The sequence below is a fragment of the Balaenoptera ricei genome, chromosome 1 (assembly GCF_028023285.1).
Source record: "Balaenoptera ricei isolate mBalRic1 chromosome 1, mBalRic1.hap2, whole genome shotgun sequence".
NCBI classification, from domain to species: Eukaryota; Metazoa; Chordata; class Mammalia; order Artiodactyla; family Balaenopteridae; genus Balaenoptera; species Balaenoptera ricei.
Genome location: NC_082639.1, coordinates 133,385,566 through 133,406,876, shown reverse-complemented (window position 1 = coordinate 133,406,876; position 21,311 = coordinate 133,385,566). Strand labels below are relative to the sequence as shown.

The window sequence follows — 21,311 nt, the reverse complement described above, 5'->3', positions numbered from 1 at the left end:
GGACTTTTTCTTTATTTCTTTAAGTTTTTCCTTCAGATCTATTTGGTGTGTCACCATAGTCTCATTTGAATTGTTCCCATGTTTGGAAAAGCAAACAGAATACATGAGCACATATACACTCAAATACTGCCTTCAATGCTGATAAAAATTAATGCTTCCAATCACTCATTCAAGTATTGATAATTATATGAAACCAAAATGATTTAAAAATTAATAAGTGCTTTTTAGAAAAAGTATTGTCTGCTTTTATTATTTCCTTTAACTAAAAATCATTTCCAGTCAGTGACTGCTGTACTTTAGACAGAGTGATTGAAAACATAGTCGGAAATTTTGTTAGGGTGAAAGGTACACTAATGCCACTGATTATTGGAGTGCTATTTCACATGCTAATGCAAAACTAATATTAAAAATGCTATTCCTCCTTATGTGAATATTCAAAAAAATTTGGCCATTCCTTTGTTGGAGGTTTTAAAAGCAGTGTAACATCATCATCATTATTTTAATGAAGAAAGCCTCCTCAAAGCTGACTAAATATGAAAGAAATAAGTAATAAAAATAAAAAAAAATGACTAAATTGGTAAAGTGTCACTGGATGAAAGTGAGTTTATAAAAAACATCAAGCAAAATAACTTAAGCAACACAAAATTACTAAATGAGTTGAGAAATCACTGTCAGTTGCATCAAAGTTACCGATTTTTAACCATGGGGTTACAAACTACTGTTCTTTTCCTGGGCATTTTATATTGCTGCCTCTACTTCAAAGAAGTAAGATGCAAATATATAATGTATTGAAGTCAGTTTGAGTGCCCACTTTGGTTTATTAGGATAATATAGGGGGTTAGAACCTGAGGCTAGGGCTGTCATTCCCAAAATTGTGTGTAGAGGAACTGAGTTATTTTAAAAATTTGAGGAAATCACAGTTATTTTAAAAATTTGAGGAAAGCACTCCATGTCTGTTGAACACGGAACAAAGCATTAGCTGGAGGTAGTTCACAGTTTTTATATCAGATAAGGCTGTGTTCTATTTGATGATGCTACATGTTTGCAAAGCTGGGTTTTTGACCATTTCAATGTTAAAAAGCGAGTAGTGCACAAAAACTGGTTGAGGTAGAACAGGAAATGAAGGGACGATGTGCGGTCTGATTCCAAGGGTTGAGCAGTGCAGCGCGTAGCAGGCATATACACCTTATTATTAAGTAATTGTGGTTATTCAAGAATGAAATAAAAATACTATTTTCCTTTCAATTTGTGTATTATTTTTTCAAACAACTACAAGGTTATTTGAAAAAGAACAAAAATACAAATACAGAGAACAGAAATACGTAAGTTGTTTGGACCTGACTACTTAATAAGAGGAACTATAGCTTGGAGGCCCTGTGAAAAAATTACTTACACACTAAAGATTCCCTTGAACCTGGGAAGTTTGGGAACCTCTGGATTATAGCCTTTCCTTCTGAGTATATTTTTAATTGATCAGGACACCTTATCTATTGGTGTCAGGAAATGCAAATTATCCTATATCTAGTCCAGCATTGTATCGATTAACCAGCGCTTCTTGACTGTTTCTAGTGTGACTCATCTATGCATTTCAAAGGAAACCATCTTCACTGATGTGCTGTCAGGCTTGTATCCAGTCCTTTATTTGTACATTACCCACCCTTCTCTCTCTTCCTTTTTCTTTCTCTCTCTGTCTCTCTGTCCTATGTTCTCTGTGTCTCCCTGTCTCTGTCTCTCCCACACACACACACACACACACACACACACTTTCTTAGCACACGGATACTGGCACGGACTGCACAATGATACAATATCCTGAAGTGAGCTGTGCATTTCAGGAGTAATCAGAGATGGTAGATTTAGTTGAATGCAGTTAGGGGTGAGTGAGGGTGCCCACTTAGCCCTTGGGAACAAACGAGCACAAACTGGTAAGAAACTCGGGTTAGAGCAGGGCCATGCTCTGGGATTTCAATCTTCCAGCAGCCGTTCCCCACCTCCTCAAGCCTATTCCTAAACACAACCACCTGATAAGAAAAATTCTGCCCGGCTCTGAATTCACCGTACCAGTTACAAGGCCATAGATATTCCCTAGGCTGGAGGGGAAACTAGGAAATAACAAAGGACAGACTTAGTTTCTCCATCTGTAAATCAGATGGCATTCAACTGGATATCTACAAGAGATTTTTGAAACCCTTAAAGTTTGTAATCTTGTGAATTCAGCTGTGAGCGGAATTAGCAAAAAGAACTGACAACAGTACGAGAATCAAGAAATTTTGTCATAATGCGTAGAATGGAGCACTTTTAACAACAGGAAAAAAGACAACATGCCAGCACAAAGTAGTCAGATTTGAAAGTGTGGATTGCCTCTCTCTCCCAGCTTGTGTCAAATGCCAACATTTGGTAGACAAACCCCCAAAGCATTGTCAGACACCATGTCAGAAGCTATTAGTGGAAGCACTTAAGAAAAATGACTGATTTCCCTTTGCATTAGGAATCCAAGTTTTCCCTTTTGATTAACCACTTAGTAGTCTGACCAGCAATGTACTTACCAGTGTACACAGAAGACTTGATAATATCTGACTTTACTGTCCCGTTACAAGTACTCAAGCATTTACCACTCTCTTTGTACTTTGGGGCAGGGAGTGGCTTTATAGCTCCTCCACAGACTAAGAGAGTGGCGTTCTGGTGAGGCGATTCTGTCCTGAAGCATAATAACAAAACAGGAAAAATCTGACCCCCACCTCCCTAATCCAAAGGAATCAGAGATTGTATCTTATTTACTTTATGTACTTGAAATTCCTGGTGCCAAGTCCTGGCCACAGTTAGGACTCGAGCTTGCAGAAATTTAAATGGATAATCCTGAGCCAGTGTTGGCCTAGGAGTCCCCAGTATACTGGATGAACCCTGTCTAGGAGATAAGGAATGTTACGCAGAATTTGGAACCTAAGGTTAGCCATTGTTTATATTTTAACTTGATTAATTGCAACAGTGACATGCTACGAGAAACACTGGTGATATGTACTTTAGACTAACTCTTCTCCCTGCCAAACAGAAATTATTTTAAGGACTCACAGCAGCATCTTCAATATTCATAGATTTCATTCTTCAAAGGGGAGGGAATAAATAAAATAAAGTAATCATGACAACAGGATGTATGGAGGCAAAGGAATAGACTTGAATGAGTCTTCCTTAGTCAATCTCAGGCTCTGGAAATGAACTATTTATGTTTTAAAAAGATATCAGAATACTTGGAATGATTTCAAGGGATCATCTCCTTTCTAAAATTTTTCAAGGATATAAATTTAGTAACAATTTTGTCCTAATGGTGCTAGTTTTTCCCCCACTGATTCAGCCTCAACCTGACAATTGATTCTCGATCTTCCACTGTAGAAATAGGATAACAACCATAGTTATTTCACCAGGTAGTGGTAATGATGAATGAGTTATGAAAAAACAACTAGGACAATGCTTTGCACATTACAAAGCAGGGATTGGCAAACTTTCCGTAAAGGCCAGATAGTAAGAATTTTAGGCTTTGTTGAGCCATACTGTTTCTTTTGCAACTACTCAGTGCTGCCATTGTAGCTTGAAAGCAGCCACAGACAATAAAAGAATAGGTGTGGATGTGTTCCAGTAAAACTTTATTTACAGATATAGGTAGTGGGCTGGTTTTGACCTATAGGCAGTAGTTTGCCTACTTTTGCTATAAAGTCTTGATAAATTCTATTATTATTATTAATAATATAATGGCTTGCAAATAATCTTTAATAATTAGAAAAGTAATCAGTTTTTAACGAATAACTAAGTATATATGCCCTCTGCAATTTTTTTCAAAGAATCTGCTTATAGGAGCAATGAAAAAAAAATCTTGTATTTAAATGCTGGTGTCATTTCAAAGGCCTTTTTTTTTTTTTTAAATCGTTTTTTGGAGAATCTGTATTGATAAGTATGCTCCCTTCCAGACTGCCTCCCCAGTAAATTTTACTTCTTTCACAACTCTCTCTTCTCATCCCTCATGGAATCTACCAAGAGTAGATATGCTTTTTTTTTTAATTGCTATTATTTTATTTTATTTATTTATTTATTTATTTTTGGCTGTGTTGGGTCTTCGTTTCTGTGCGAGGGCTTTCTCTAGTTGTGGCAAGCGGGGGCCACTCTTCATCGCGGTGCGTGGGCCTCTCACTATCGCGGCCTCTCTTGTTGCGGAGCACAAGCTCCAGATGTGCAGGCTCAGTAGTTGTGGCTCATGGGCCTAGTTGCTCCGCGGCATGTGGGATCTTCCCAGACCAGGGCTTGAACTCGTGTCCCCTGCATTGGCAGGCAGATTCTCAACCACTGTGCCACCAGGGAAGCCCCTCAATGGCCTTTTAAAGAGTTTCCACTGACAGGGATTGCCATCACATAGTTCTAGGCACTTGAGAGAGAAATCCAGGCCAATGTGAAGAGTGATGACCACAAAGGCTTTGGAGGAATAAGAGGAGAAATTTGTCTAAATCTTGAGTCTCTGAGATTTTCCCTCTCTTTGAAGGTCTTGTTCTGGGCTTATGGCACAGTTTAATCTCCCAAAGCACAATTTGTGTAAAGAATGGCTCTAGTGATTGCTTTATAACCAGATGTTTATTATGTTGCTCAATGTCTATTGACATCGAATTGCTTGTGACATTTTTAAAGTTCAGTTGTTTTTTTTTTTAAAGTTCAGTTTTAAGCAAATGTTTGTCTCTCGTAACAAGCCGGCATGCTTTCTTTTATCAGATGACAAAGATTAAATATTGTTTTGCTTTTTGCCTTGGTTATTTGTATGGTTAGAGCTAAATACAAGGTCCAATCAATCATTACAATACTTTTCATCTATTTGGGAGATACACTTTTCTTCCTCGACACTTGTTTTTTGAAAATGTCAATGATTATCCTAAATGTTATTATATAGGAGTTTTTATTGTAAATTCCTTCAAACGAATTTTAGATCTAGCTGAAATGTAACCCAAATATTATAAATAAACCTAATCAGATCTTATTTGTAAGAAGAGTGCTGTATTCTATGTAAAGGTCCTTCCTCCAAAAGTAACATATATGTGATCATAAATAAACTGTTATTAAGTACTTGATTAATAATGGAGGTTTTTGTAAAAAAGTATATTATGGGGCAAGTCTTCATTTCTAAAGTCAAGCAAACCTGAGTTCCAATTCCAGCTCCATCACAAGATCAGCTGTCTGGTCCTGGGCATGTTACCTAACTCTCTGAGTCTCAGTTTCATCATCTGTAAAATGGGTGTAAGAGCTGCACCCATCTCACAGAATTGTCATGAGAATTAAATGAAATAATACATGCAATGTGCAAATTGTCTGGTCCTTGATAAGTACTCTCTATACTGTACATACATATATCTATCTCTTATGGCATGTTTATTTTTATTTTTACAGCAGTGTTTCTGTCAAAATATAAGACAAATATAAGAAATGTGGCTACTAGCTCAGCTTTCAATGTGAGGCCCTAAAAGTCTGTCTGAGCATTGCAATGTTCTAAGTCTGTCCTCTCATTTTTTTCTCCAGTAGCTTTGAGTGATTCCCCATGAAGCAAATGGCGCATGACCTAACATCTGAGAACTTTGTTACCAAATAGAGTCCGGATAAGAAGACTATCAAAAACAACACACAGGAATTTTAATATTTGCCCACACTTAAAATTTTCCAATGATTTAAACCATGGGTGCTTTTCGTTCTGTGTAATTCTACTATTTTTCCACATGACTCTCCTTTACCAGGGCTTGGCAACACTGTTTAGCCAGTGTTATTTTATTGTCTTTTTTGGAGAGTCTAGTGAACTTGAGGGAAGGGTAGAATGACAAAGAAATTTCATGACACAATTTCAGTTTTACACATAGACCTAAGTCTTCTAACTAACTCTCCACAATTACCTCTCTCGCTCTGTTTTTCTCAACTCTAAAATTTAGACTTTAGATTTAATACTTTTTCTTTTAGTCTTTTTTTTTTTCTCTTTAAGAGGTATTGACTGATGTGAAAGCCAAAAGCATTATGCTGACATATTAGAACCACTGAAGTTGGAAAAAAAAGGCCACCACAACAGCAAGAAGCCCCAGGATTTTCAACAGGAAGGAAACTTGGAAATTAGATGAAGTTTTTAGAGCCCGTGTCTTTAAAGGCTTCAATATCCTTTGTTTCTGGGTGAAGATGGCACTCCTGGCTCCATTCCATTGCCCAGGTCCCACCAGGCGATACTGATAAGAGTTGCAGGGCCCAAAATAAAGTTTCACAGCCAGTTTAGGCTCTTTTAGCAAGAGAGAGAGGAGGTCTGGCTTTGCACCTATCTCTAAGGCAAGCTCGTCCAAGTAGTCGATGTAACTGGTCTGCAGTATCTGGCTGTTGCTCTCTCCAAACCTTAATGAAGAAAGAATAAAGGACAGATTCACAAAATGTGCTAAGTTATATAAGAACATTAGGTATTCATTAGCTATTGAAAGAATGAAGGAATGAATGAATGAATGAATAAATGAGTTTTGAATAACTCTCCAAGTCTCCTAGCAAGTAAACCTAGTCAGGATTGCTGCAAAGATTCACAAGATAACACAGATGAAAGCATAGCTCAGTGTTTTGCACAGAAGAGACACTTAATATTTGCTTGTTAAATTATTAAAGTACCTTGCACTCTGGCTGGCATATAGTAGATGAATTAGAATTTGAACGTGAGATAACCCCTACACGTGATATAAGGCCCCCAAGTCTACTTTCCTATGTACTTGATCTCTATTGAACTCCATTCCACTTCATCACAAAATGTAAATCCTTGACCTTCACTTCACACCAACTCCTTTCTAATTTGCTTTGATGGGAGTTCCTCCAGCTAACTTTCCAGAGATGCTTAGGCTACTGTCACCACCATTGCCCCCATCCCACTTCCTCTTTACCACAGAGTGTGAGAGGATACAGAATCTAACATGGGCAACATATAAAACAAATAAATTTAGGTCAAGGATAAATGTTCTTGTTTGGTGAAATTACTATTTTTAAGTAGTTGGATCCTAAAGTAGCATGTATAAGAATTTGCTTTTTTAGAAGCAGCTAGGTGGTTCTTGTGAGTAGTTAGATCACTATACTTGGAGAAACACTGTTCCATGTAAAGAATTTTTAAAAATTCTTACAAGTCAATTCTTTTTTTATTCCTCTTGATAATGTCTGCCATCATAGTTCTCTCCGAGGGCAAGGTACACAAGCCTAGAAAATAAAAGGTTGGTTGAGTAGTGGGTTTGATTCAATTTCATTGCTTTATCTAGTTGATTGATTCCTACAATCCACTGATTCCTACAATCAATTGATTCCTACAATTAAATTTTGGCCATTTACCCATGAGATACCGGTCAGGGCTGCTGTGTCGTTGAACTCCAGGGTGCGCCACTCGCATTGAGTTCTATGTGATGTTGCCCAGGGATCACCAGGCTACAGTGTGGACTCTGAGGTGGGAGTGGGGGGTTAGAGAAGAAGGTGGAGAGGGAAGGTGAGCCTGAGAATTTGGGAAGCCGTCCCAGATGGCTTGAGCTCCATTCTGAAAGTGGTGGGAAGCCGTGGGGGACAAGATCAGATTTGCCTTTTGGAAAGGTTCTTTGAGGTGCTGAATTTTGGAAAATGGGCTCCAGGGAGGTCAGTTTAAAGGCAGCAAGACCAGGGGGAGGGGTAAGATGTGACAGGGTGAGAGAGTGGCATGGACATATATACACCACCAAATGTAAAATAGATAGCTAGTGGGAAGCAGCCGCATAGCACAGGGAGATCAGCTCGGTGCTTTGTGACCACCTAGAGGGGTGGGATAGGGAGGATGGGAGGGAGATGCAAGAGGGAGGAGATATGGGGATATATGGATATGTACAGGTGATTCACTTTGTTATAAAGCAGAAACTAACACACCATTGTAAAGCAATTATACTCCAATAAAGATGTTTAAAAAAAAAAAAAAGGCAGCAAGACCAGTTAAGAGGCTGTTGAAGTAAACCAGGTGAGGGAAGGGGTGGCACAAACTGAGGTAGGGCAGTGGGGATAGAGAAAGATTGACGTCAGTTATCCCTGTGGGCTTGTGATTCCGTCCCCTGTCACAGGTGTCCCTGGAACTTCCGACATGCTGAAGAATGGTCAGCGTCCCTGGATATGGCTAGTCATCAGACATCTCAGATTCAATGAGTCCCAAACTGAGCTCATCACTGAAGCCCTCCTGCTCAGACCTGCCTCCTCTTCCACATGCTCTCTCTATAGCCCCAGCACTGCTCCCTACCCAGTTTCCACCACCTGAGATCCGCCTTGATCAAGTCACCCTTGATTCTGCTCTTTTCCTCGAATTTTCCTACATGGAGCCAAGCATTACGTCCTGCTGGTTTGATTCTTAACTATCTCTCTTCTCCACTTTGTCTCTTTGCCTGGCTGAGGTTGTATCACATTTTAGTATAGACGATTACAGCAGCCTTCTCACTGGTCTCTGAGACTCTATTCCTTTCGCCTTTCAAATCTATCTTTCACACCAATGTTGAAATAATCTATCAAAAGTGAAAATCTGATCATGTCTGGTCCTTGCTTCACCTTTCATTGAGTCTTCTGGCAGAAGAGCTTTCTTTTTTTTTTTTTAATTAATTTTTTATTTATTTATTTTTGGCTGTGTTGGGTCTTCGTTTCTGTGCGAGGACTTTCTCTAGTTGCGGCAAGCGGGGGCCACTCTTCATCGCGGTGCGCGGGCCTCTCACCATCGCGGCCTCTCTTGTTGCGGAGCACAGGCTCCAGAGGCACAGGCTCAGTAGTTGTGGCTTACGGGCCCAGTTGCTCCGCGGCATGTGGGATCTTCCCAGACCAGGGCTCGAACCCGTGTCCCCTGCATTAGCGGGCAGATTCTCAACCACTGCGCCACCAGGGAAGCCCCAGAAGAGCTTTCTTAAATGGAGCCACTAGGTCCTCAGGCCAGACTTAATCAGGGTCCCTAAGAGTCCATCAGATGGTTTTTATGTGTAGCTAAATTTGGGAAGAGCTGATATACATTTTATATTCAAGCTCCTTAGCATGTCTTAAAAGGTTCCTGTGTCTTGGCCCCTTCCTCTTTAAGAATATTCTCTCACCCCTCTCTGCCTCACACCTCATGTTCTAGGAATGTCAAGTATCTTGTAATAATTCCTCATCTGCATCACACCTCTGTGCTCTGATTCCCTTTTCTGCACCTGGGAAACCCAGTTATCTAGGAAGTTTTCCTTGACCACATGCCCTTCCTTTATCCAAACTCTGCTGTTGCTAAGCACCCTTTCTCTTTTCCCACACACTCCATGCAGTCCTCTGACAAAGCACATGTCTTATTATCTTAAAATGATCCATTTAAATTTCTCTCTATCCTACCAAGTTCCAGCACAGGGCTAAGTATTCAATAAGTTTTTGTTCAGCTGAATTGAGCCCTGGATCAGGGAGATAGTAACAGCCTTCTGAGAAGTGCAAAGTGCTACACGATGCTCAGAGAGAAATATTTTAATAATTTTATAGCTTTGTAGGGATCTGTGAGGTTGAGCTGCTTAGGTATTAAGAGTTAATTTGGAGTTAAGTATGGAGTAGGCCCTAGGTCTCTTGATTTGCACACATTCTGAGGAATTTATAAACATCTTACAGGTAAAACTAGGAGTCATAGATGTCTTCCTTCCTTCTGTTCTCTCATTAGTCCAAGAAAAAATAATATTTACTTAACATTATACCAACTGAAATTCTCTGGATTTTCTAATATTTTAAAGGAATGATTGAAGATATTTATTTTTATCGTATCCCAATATTGGTTATTTTGTGAATTCTCTGCTAACTTTTTAGGATGTCAGTTTTGTGAGAGCAGCCAAGGTTGGCAACCTCCTTGTTGGCAACCTCCTTTTCTAAACTTGTTATTGAGCAAAATCCACCATGTGTGAAACACTCAGCCACTCACTTGCCCACTCACTTACCTTTGAAAACTCTTGTTACCCAATGAGCTTGAAGTTCAACAGTTGGGAAAATGGAACCTAGAGGCTGGATAAGACCAATGCATGCAAGGGTTGACTTCTCCAGGTGAGGAGGGAACATGTATTTGTACAGCGAGACCATATTATTCTCTACTTTAACAAGTGGATCTTCGAGGAAGGGAAAAGAGAAAGTATATCCTGTTGCAAAGACAATGACGTCAATGTCCTCCTCCACTGTTCCATCCTCAAAGAGGGCAGAAGTTTCTGTGAGCTCTTTCACTCTTGACTTCACCTTGATGGCTCCGTAGAGTATACGACTTGGAAGATCGTCACTTAGTATAGGCTCTTTCATAAGGTATCTGAAACATGCGGAAGAAAACACTCAGAAAGAGTATTTAATGAGGGGTCTTGAACTCTCTTGATATTTTATGGGCTTGGCTCTGGGAATAAAGAGGTTTCTCCAATATCCATAAAACTTTCTAACTTGACTAGTTGGGCTACCCCAAGCCTTACTCTCTGACTTTATTCTCATGTCACATATCTCTTCCCTCAACAAAGAAGGAAAAACACGTAGATGATGTGGGCAAAACACATTTCAAAAAAGGAGGCATTCCTAAGGGCTTAGACAAAAAAGGAGGCATTCCTAAGGGCTTAGACAAAATTCCTAAGGGCTTAGACAAAATGCCAGTGCCTATGGTCAGTTCCCGAGCATTCCAGTTATTATCCCACTGATATTTCTGTTGTTTTATGTTATCTACCTTTAATTATCTTGATGTTCCATTTAATTTCTATCTGATCATAAGTAAGTAAGGAAAACTTTGTTAAATTCCCATTAGTTTTGAAACTTATTAAGGGATCAGTGTGAAAATTAATGCATAGAATTAAGTTTGGGGATATTTCTTGATCCCAAATATACGTGGAGTCTCTGTATGTATCTGATAGCATGAATGATGGAGCAAAGTCTGGTTTTATTTCTGGAATTTCCTTTTTTGTAGATTTGAGAACCATCTTGTTAAAAAAATAAGGATACATGGTACATGTATCAGATCTCAGAATATAGCAGCCACGTTGCATTTGTTGAAAGATTGCAAACCTCTTCTTTTTTTTTTTTTTAAGGGAAGGAGCCTGTTATCAAATAAAGAAAAATAAACATCCATATTGTTTGCTTGTGTTTATAAGATCAGTGATGTATAACAGATTAATAGGCAGTGAGTATGCTCTCAAAAGCTACCCACAGGAAGAACTCTTATGGTGTACGGAGTTAGCAAAGTATGAATTAACAGATGTAGAATTTGGATCAGTTTTCCCACCCACCCTCTGAAAGGAAGGTCACAATCTCTTAAAACAGCCTTTTCCGATGTTGGACAGCTCTGGGTATTAGGAAGTCCTTCCCATAATCCTAGTTCTACTTTCTGGAGCAGCTCATAATATTTATACTTCATCTTCTTAAATATTTACTTTTTAAAAGGCATACAGAACAAATTTGGAATTCAAAATCCAGGAGCTACATGATACCCATACTGTTAGGTTGTAGTTTGAACTACCATGTTAGTAATTTGTCTCTTTGCAAAAAGAAACCCCTCTGACATCCTTGATTATCAATGAGTATACCATAAAAAAGCAAAGTAACTCTACTTGTTTTGAGGCATAAGGCCATAATTTTCATGGTTGAACCACCGATTCATCTGTTGTTCCATCACGCGTTTTACAACTCTTCGTGGCAGGACATTTCGGAACATGGAGCTAAAACGGGTGTGGAACACCATGTCCCAGGGATAACCATCTTCAGAGATACGGCCCATGACCCAGGAACCATGTCTGGTGCTGATAAACACCTGGTGAGCAAAAAAGGATGCAGTTTAAACTAGGGCATCATCTCTTTTGGGAGGAACCCACTGTGTAGATAATACATCACATGTATGGCCCCAGAATTTGCTGAAATGCTTTGTTTTAAAGATGATTGACCTCAAAGTGAAGTACCTTCTAGTTTTCACTGCTCTGGGGCAGCTTTATCATACAAGTGGGAACCAGTAGTACTTATGCTGATAGAGGAAGACCACCATAGTCTTGAGAACTTCATGGAAACATGAGAAAATCTTTGGGCTAAACCAATCATAAAACCCACACATTTTTGCCATGTTTGAAGTTGTGGTTCAATGCTCCTTCCCTCCTCTTACCTTTTCCATCCACCACAAGTTGTTTTTATAGGGAAGATATACAATTATAATCCTAGGAAATGTATGATTACAGCCTAATGTCTAGATAGGCACAAATATATGGATCTGTATATACCCAGAGAGGGAATAACAAGGGAAATCAGCTTCTTCCCATACTTGAAAGAACACTGTTATGCTCTTTTATATATTTATATATGTTATATATTATAACATTTTATATATTTTAAAAGTTAAAAATACTGACTATACTGCTGAACTGAATGAATAAGCATTTTCAGAACTCTAATGGAACACTGATGAACTCATAAAAGTGCTAACAAAAGATCAGGATGAAAAAAAAATTAATTACATGGGACTGAGTTAACCGATGAGGATGATTATAATTTTTGTGACTTTCTGTTTGAATAATAAAAAAAAAAATCCTACAAGGACTCAGAGGCAAAAAATATACAAATCAATTTTCACTGCAAAGTAAAGGAGCTGTTACAGTGGAGGATTACTGGACTGAATGTCAGTACTATGACATAGTATGAGTGTGTTTCGTGTTTGGTAATTGCAGTCATTGTTGCTTTTGTTGTGGTCATCCATTTACAATGCTTGGTGTCAGTTTATTTATCTCTTGTAAAAATAAAATACAGTGTGTGTGTGTGTGTGTGTGTGTATGTGTGTGAAAAAATAAATTTCTGAACTTATACTGTGATTCCCATTCTCTTCAAGTGCACTTCTGAATCCCCTTTCAGATGTACTCTTTTTTTTTTAATGTAGCATTATTTTATTAACTACTGCATAAATTCTAAAAGCATATATGTTATGATTCCTTCCATCAGTTTCTATATCTTGATTAAGTTACCAGATTTTTAACTTTGAATTTATTTTAAAAATTCAGAGTTTAAAAATCTAACATTTACTATTCATAGATATTACTTTACATGGAAATTAATATAGGAGGTAATCATTTATACATATATATATATATATATATTCTTTTTCAGATTCTTTTTCCATATAGGTTATTACAGAGTATTGAGTGGAGTTAGTTCCCTGTGCTATACAGTAGTTCCTTGTTGATTACCTATTTTATATATAGTAGTGTGTATATGTCAGATGTATTCTTTACCTTGTATACTTATATTTCCCTAGTTTTCAAGGTGTGCATTTATATCTCTTTTCAAATATATATTTTACCTTGTTTACTGTTACTCCCCCATTGACCAAATGCATATTTGACTTGCTTCTTAAAATTTTATATGCCAGTACTTTTACATGCCAGAACTCTGTGAGTTCTGATGTACAAGGCTGTCCTTGATAAACACATAAGATTCACTTACAAGGAAACTGATTCACTTAGGAGTTTAAGATCATTGATTCTAGATCTAGGACTCTGGATCCAGACTGCCTGGGTTTGACTCTCAGCCCCACTACTTGCAAGCTGTGTTGCCTTGGGTGAGTTACTTTAACCTCTCTGTGCCTCCATTTCTCCCTCTCTGTAAAATAGTACCTGCTTCATAGAATTATTGTACAGATTAAATGAGATAATACATATAAAGTACTGAAAATATTGCCTGGCAAGTGATAAGTACTGCTAGGTATTATTATTTTGTAAAGTTAGCCTGGAGGAGAGGAGTTTCATATAGTGCCACATATCTGGAGTGAGCCAGAATTTGGAGACAAGTTTTGCTGGGGCCTCAACTCCTTTGCTTGTGAAGTAGCAATTACATAAAATGGTATAATGGTGTTGAATTGTTGGTCTGTGTGTGGTAATACGCTTATATCCTGATTTTCTCCTGCTGTTTCCCTTTTGTTGACTTGGCAATGCTTTGGTTACATATCAGATAATATACCTCAAATATTTCCATGAATGTCTCTTTCCATTACTTATTGTCTGCCCTTCTTCCTTAGGATCAATCCATGTTTCACATTGGGAGGTCTGCCTATTTTATTCATTCTCTTTCTGCTGTCACCATCTTTACAGCGGGGAGTCTAATCTGGCTAGCTGTACTAGCTGCAACAGTGTGATATGTCTCAGGATTTAGGATCAGGCTTCTTTCCCTGAGATGCATACTTCAGGCCAAGGGTCAGAGATCTGGTTTTTGGTGAGAAAGTGTGTGGATGACTCAGCACCATCCCACAGTATTTTGAGTGGTGCTTTTGGACTGTGGTAGAGCATGCCATATACTTGTGAACATGAACCTCCTTTAACAGAAGCAGGGCACACTCAGGACTAAGGTGAGTTTAGGCTATAATTTTAAGCTTTGCAGATGCACCTGGTTCTATCCCTTACATACATAGCTCCTATGTATCTCTTCTCACAGAAGGGTTGAGAGTGCATTACTCTGTGCAAGACATTTTATCATAATTATCAATTATGTTATTAATCCAATAAATATTGAAGAGACATCCTATGTAAAGATTAATGAGGTGAAAGGCACACAAATATAGCAAAGGTGGTTTCTTAATATTTAATCTGGTATGACTGACAGGCTTTTACATGGCAAGGCCCATATAAGGAAATAGACTCTTGCAATCTAAGATTTGATATCTTTGGATCATCTTTTCTAAGTCCAAATCACTGACCTGTAACATGTAGTGGTCTAGTACGGAGCTTTCCTTGGTTGACAGCTAAAAGTCAGCTCCTTTTATCATACTCCCTTCCTCAAGCTTGGCAGGCATTCCCAACAGGAAAGAGACTGGACCTTGTGCCTCCCTACCTGAGTCGGCTCTTCTCCAAGACTTTACAGTTACTGCCTCCTCACTTGTTCTTCACACTGAGGTCTTTTTTTTTTTTAACATCTTTATTGGAGTATAATTGCTTTACAATGTTGTGTTAGTTTCTGCCATATAACAAAGTGAATCAGCTATACATATACATATATCCCCATATCCCCTCCCTCTTGTGTCTCCCTCCCTCCCACCCTCCCTATCCCACCCCTCTAGGTGGTCAGAAAGCGGGAGCTGATCTCCCTGTGCTATGTGGCTGCTTTCCACTAGCTATCTATGTTAACATTTGGTAGTGTATATATTTCCATGCCACTCTCTCACTTCGTCCCAGCTTACCCTTCCCCCTCTCCATGTCCTCAAGTCCATTCTCTACGTCTGCATCTTTATTCCTGTCTCCTGCCCCTAGGGTCTTCATGACCATATTTTTCTTTTTTTTTTTTTTTAGATTCCATATATATGTGTTAGCATACGGTATTTGTTTTTCTCTTTCTGACTTACTTCACTCTGTATGACAGACTCTAGGTCCATCCACCTCACACTGAGGTCTTAAAGCTTTGAAAAGTGAAGAGTGGTTTCTTTTCACGAAAAAAGGTGAGGACCTCCTGGGTCTAGTAAATCTCTTTCTGGTGTTAGTGACCTGCTCTGTGTCCAGGGTGGTAATTCTGACAGGTCCCAGTGGAACCCCTTCATCAACCTGCTGGGGAGGCACTATGTTCTTTTATCACATTTGCTACTGGGCATCTTGAGCCCTGACAGTGTGAGTCTCAGGACTGGACAGTTTTGCTGGTTGTAGACATGGCCACTGCAAGTCCTGTGTAGCCAGAAGATGCTGAGCTACATCAGAGTGATAGGGCCCCTGGGTCCAGGCCCTGTTGAGAGGGGATGCTTTGGGGAGAGGAACCTTAGCTATTTTCCCATCTTTGCCTAGGTCTGTCCTTCTAAAAGGGTTTTATTTTCTGCCACTCCCAACCACCTCTGTCAGCATTATCTGTATCTTGTAATGTTTGACTCTGGAAGCAAAGCTGTGTCATTCCTGAGCAGGTGCAAAGATAACAGTGGTTGGAAGGCCTCAGGGAGCACCTAAATATCTGTGATTATGGTTGGGAGTCTTACTGTCTATTTAATCTTTCTTTTAATGATTCTTGGAAACTAAGGATTATTTACATTTCAAATAGAATTCAAATATGCACTAAATTTCTAAAAGGCACTCCCCCAAAGATGAACAGGTCAACTCATAAAGGCCCCTGGGTTGAAACAAGGCCTCCTGTGCTGAAAGTCATCTGGTCCAAACTTAAGTGAGGGAACCATAGCCCAGAGAAGTAAAATGACTCACTCTAGGTTACAAGGCTGATTAGTGGCAAAGCTGGGAGATAAACTCTGGCTTCTTGATTTCCAGATTTTCTATGATACCACACTGGGCAACCAAACAACGAATCAACCAATTACTGAGCAATGGAGCCTTAGTTACATGGCTGGGATTTTCCTCTCCTCCACCGTACCAGGTAATCAGGGAACATCTTACCTGAGCAGCCTTCTTACTCAACTCAACTGCAATATCTGAGGCTGAGTTTCCTATTCCAATCACCAAAATGCGTTTTCTTTCAAATCCCTCTGGGTGCTTGTATTGGCGGCTATGGAAATACTGGCCTTTGAACTTCTGGATACCTTTAGGGGGAAGAAAAGAGAAATCCATGAACTATGTCAAGTTAAATTCAATAAAACTGCACCGTCAGCGTTTCCTTTCTGGGGAAAATCATTTGTTTTGTCTCTTCCCCTCTTAGGGAAGTTACAGTATCAAGGCCAACTGGCAATCTCAAAGTATGAACCACATAAGAAATGTTAGGTTAAGCATATGTTACAGGACCAAAAGAGTTGATTTCAGAGGCTGCAGCTTAGATATTTATTAGAGAGTAAACAATTGGTTTTGATGAATAGAGCAGAGTCAGGTGTTGGTTTCCAGCTACCCATTATCCTATTTTGGACTGTACAATGATACTTTATTATCACATAGCATATATTCTTTTAAATGTTTCTTAAACATATTACGAAGTACTATTATCACAATTGTGTAATAATTAGAATAACATTCATCATTCTTATTTTGCAAAAGCAAACAAAAACTAAAATAAACTAAAAACAAGGCACGTTATAAGGTGAAGGATAGTTTCCACTTTGCAGTAAGTCAGCAACTTACTGGACAAGCCTTTTTGAAGATAAGCATCTCTTTGTCTTTTCCCAGGAAAACATGACTTTGTTAAAGTATTTGTGTTTGATGGTGGGTTGCTTGAAAGAGCCTTTAGATCATTAGTTCTCAAAGTGTGGTCCCTTGGCCAGCAGTTTTAGCATTACCTGGGAACTTGTTAGAGAGGCAAATTCTCAGCCTCATACTAGACCTACAGAGTTGGAAATGCTAGGGGTGGAGGCGAGCAAGCTGTGGTTTTAAAAGCCCTCCAGCTGATTCTGATTGAGATTTCCACTGCCTTAGATCAGTAAGCCTCGAGCCCAGCTGAATATTGAAATCACCTGAGTAGCCCTTAATTGATGGAGGCCTACCCTAGACCAATTGAATCGTTGAAGGTCATTAGAACTTTAAAAGCTCCTCAGGTGGTTTGAATAATGTGGGGTTTGGACTGAACCACCGTATCAGATGTTTTCCTGAAGGCCTTGGGAAGGAGATACGCTCTCTGAGGGAAGGGCCTGGGAGGTACCGTCCTTCCCTGTGCTCCCTGAAACCTCACTGTCCTGTAGGAGCACTTATTTCCAGAAACTCTCCCCAGTAACCCTGGCTGTGGGCGTGGCTCTGTGGAAGTCTCCAAAGATGTAGCAAAGTCACAAGGTAAGCACATGGCTGAAAGGACCTCTCCAACAGAGAACCAATTTGGGTGAGAATTCTCTGAAATACTGAGTAATATTTAGTGACTTTGAGGGAGGCTGGCTGATAATGAAGACCCGAAGAGCTCAATAGAAACAGAGATGGTGTTTGGAGTCTCTCATCTTTCTAGCTCTATCCTGATCTCGATATTATGCCGAGTTGCAGTAGCTAGGTAATTCTGCCTGACAATCCAACCTGAATATAAAGTACCTGGACACCTACTCCCCAAAGCTGGGGATCCCCACAGGCCTCACCTGGAAATGACTCCAGTGGGAGGTGAGGGAGTATGTGATGACCACTGCAGACCATGACTGCGTCAAAGACAGCACTTTGCTCCTTGCCGTTGCTCTCGGTAACAACCACCCATTGGCCAGTGGATGAGAAATCCGGGCATTTTTTCACACTGAGGACGGTTGTCTTGAACCGAACACAGAGAAGGCATCATTGAGAATTACTCTGGCATAACAGGGGCCTTGTCCAGTGCCCTGGGAGTGGAGATGGGTAGAGTGCAATGTCTGATTCCATTTAGGTCCTGTCTGAATCCATTTCAAGCCACTTAAGGCAAAGACTGCTAAGTGCGCCCAGCTGCTTCTTCCTTGGCAGGTGCTACCAAGGATGTGCTTTGTGCGAGAAGCCTGACTCAGCAGTAGTTACCAGTGTTAAGGACTGAATAAGGACTTGAGAGAGACCCAGAAAAAGCAAGACAGCGTCTGGGCAAGATACAAAATACATGTTCATCATTCAGGTGATTACACAATCAGTATTTATCAAGAAGCTTTAAAAGTGTTGACCTCCGTGTAGACTCTCTATTAGAGAAGATATTCCATGTGAAGCAATTTGCATAGCGCCTGGCACAGTGACATCACTCCATGGATGGTAAGTTCATATTTATTATTTTTAAAACATCATGCTAGCAGTATACTTCATGATCTCATTTGGATGAAATAATTTATCAGTTCATGATTTTTTAGAATGCCATTTGCTCTCTGGAGGTTTGTGAATTTTTAAAAGTGTACATAAATGTGTGTGTCTGCTGTATTTAAGAAGCAGTGTCAAAGGAAACAAAGCTTTTCTCACTTCTAGAGGAATGGCATGCTTCTCCTCTTGTTGGCAAGTGTTTGAGTCCCTTGCCCATGGGGGCAAGTGTTGAGTCCCATGTTATACATGCATTTCAAATTTTCATATATTTTTCAAAATGCTGGGTTGGCAATGTTTGAAGCTGTTCCAATTTAAAAATGTATATGGAATATTAGTATAAAGCTTATGAAAAGGCTATAAAATGTCTGGGCATTTTCAGTTGAAAGATTCAGATTTGAAGTTCTGGGTAGTATATTCTCTAAAGTACTGTGGATTCTTGCTATTTAAAATGTGGTTTGAGGACCAACCTTCAGTATCACTGGGGAAGTTATTAGAAATGTGACTGACCTGAGCCAGTTCACCCCTCCTCAGGCAACCTGGTGGTTTCCCCCTCCCGGGAGGTCACCATATTGATACAGAACTCAGTGAGGACACCTCCTTTGATAGTTTGAGTTGAGTTCCATCATCTTATGGCTGTACTAACTCAGAGACCAATAAACAGAAGTGAGTTTTCCTAAGCCCTCTCCAACCTCCAGAAAACAACCTCAGTAAAATCATAAACAAGAGAAATGGAAACTGGGGAAAAACTACATTAGATAGAATGTGATATTTTAATGGTATTTGCATATATTGATGTCTATCAAATCAACTATTACAAATTAATGTACTACAAATCTGGAACAAAACTAAAGTTACTGAGAAAATGAACTGTGTTAAAAAAAATAAGTTCCACTAACAGTTTTTTAGTCAAGGCTATAATTTAAATTTTATTTCCTAGACACAGTTACTAGTTTTCAGAGTGTAGGTTACTGATAAAAATTCAGGATGTTTAATGAGAATATTGTTTTTTATCTTGTTGATTATTTGTTTTCAAGGAAACACAGGAAAGGTAGTTATAATTGTATTTCAAAATGGTCTGGTTATTCTTTTGTTGCTAAAGAATGCATCAAAAAATTAGCCGAAATGGTTTCTACAGGCTTCTGAGATGAATGGAGAGCTGTGAGTTTATTTAGTACATTTTTCTAAGAAATTTCATTTTTATGGGGACGGTAAGAAAATGAAATAACAATGTGGTATTTTTTTTCATATATCCTTTCAAAGGAAATGAGGCTAGGAGTCCTCAGTGGTTATAGGTATTAAATGCAGTTTCACCGTCAATATAATCATTCAAGTCATTAATTTTAATGGATGTTTTTCTTCTGTTAATGTATATGATCTATAATATCAGGGGTAATGACACTACTTTTTGGGTTTTCTACTGTGCTGTTGTTTTTCAGAAAATAATTGAATTAGAATGCTTTGTTTTATTCCCAATTTCTTTCATTATCAGAGTAACTTCTCTATTTCAATGTGAGCTAAACTAATGTAGAGAAAACCATTCTTTCCCCAAAATACAATACCTGGAACTGAATATATTTTAGTAGATCAAACTTTTTGACAAAAATCCTGAAGTATTCCAGGAGCTTAGAATTGTGCAGGAAGTTTGGAAAATCTTCAGGCATTGGAAAGTCACTGAAACAGGACATTTCTTTGCTGGTGTTGGTGATGACAGATTGATAGATACTTGCTAGGCCATCTTCAATATTTTCCTATTGAAATAAAAGAGTGATAATCCTGTATTAAAAAAAAAAAATCCCTTGATTTCCTACTCTTCTTCCAAATCTAACCCCTGCATGACATGAACCTCTTTCGTTGCTGTAGCGTGACTGAAATGTCTGCCTGATGAGGTGCAGCATATGTTCTTCATCATCCTGTGCGATATGACCTGGCTGGGGTCTTCCAGTGTTGTTCACTGGAGGGGCTATTGCCATTGGTGGGATCGGGAGTGGGGGTAGTCCTTCTTCTGACACGTTGCAGGATATTAGCATCCCAGATCTCTACCTGTTTAACGTCAATCATTGTGACAACCAGCCCTCTTCTGAAATTCCCCCTGGGGAGGCCATACCCATCTTCCACCTCTTTAGGAACCAATAAACCCTGGGACACTGGTCAGAGACTACAATGGAGAATTTCCATTAAAATGAGTACTTTGGGGGGCAGGAAGTTTTTGCATCTTAATTTGAATCCTCCCCTGCCTTTATTTTATGCTTTATGTGAATCAACCTTCCTCAAGTGACAAAGGTAAGTAGTATTAACGCCAATCAAATCTTGAACTTGATTCTAAAGGTTATCGAGTATGCTTTGGTAAATCAGGAGACAGCACATGCTATGGTTGAGTTTATAATTCCCTCTGCAAAAGTGCTCTGCGTAATGATTTAACGTTAAATCATACAAGAGCCAAGTACGGTGATTCAGTGTCTGTGAAATCAGCATGTTATCAAAGAAAGTTTTATAAGAAATTTAAATAATGTCACCCAAGAACTCCTCAATAGATGCTTCTGCATATGCAGAGACTAAGCATAATCCAGGCAAACAGTAGTTGCTGTTATGACTCAGTACCAGGGTAGGATATAAAGAAATGGAAAGGTTGTAGGAACTCATAAGTTAATTGAAATAAGTTACTTCATCTTA

The 21,311-nt window shown here is 39.1% G+C and overlaps 1 protein-coding gene across 1 annotated transcript in view; it reads right to left on the bottom strand.

The window, feature by feature from the left end:
- Nucleotides 1–6,041: 6,041 nt before the first annotated feature.
- The window catches only part of FMO2 (flavin containing dimethylaniline monoxygenase 2), a 38,253-nt gene continuing 22,983 nt past the window's right edge, over nt 6,042–21,311 (bottom strand). The window contains exons 4-10 of the mRNA XM_059936312.1: nt 20,201–20,389; nt 17,978–18,140; nt 16,374–16,516; nt 11,592–11,791; nt 9,960–10,315; nt 7,155–7,227; nt 6,042–6,393 (exon numbers count right to left, since the gene is read on the bottom strand). Coding sequence (XP_059792295.1) covers nt 6,042–6,393; nt 7,155–7,227; nt 9,960–10,315; nt 11,592–11,791; nt 16,374–16,516; nt 17,978–18,140; nt 20,201–20,389 — 1,476 coding nt within the window. The remainder of the gene's footprint in view (nt 6,394–7,154; nt 7,228–9,959; nt 10,316–11,591; nt 11,792–16,373; nt 16,517–17,977; nt 18,141–20,200; nt 20,390–21,311) is intronic.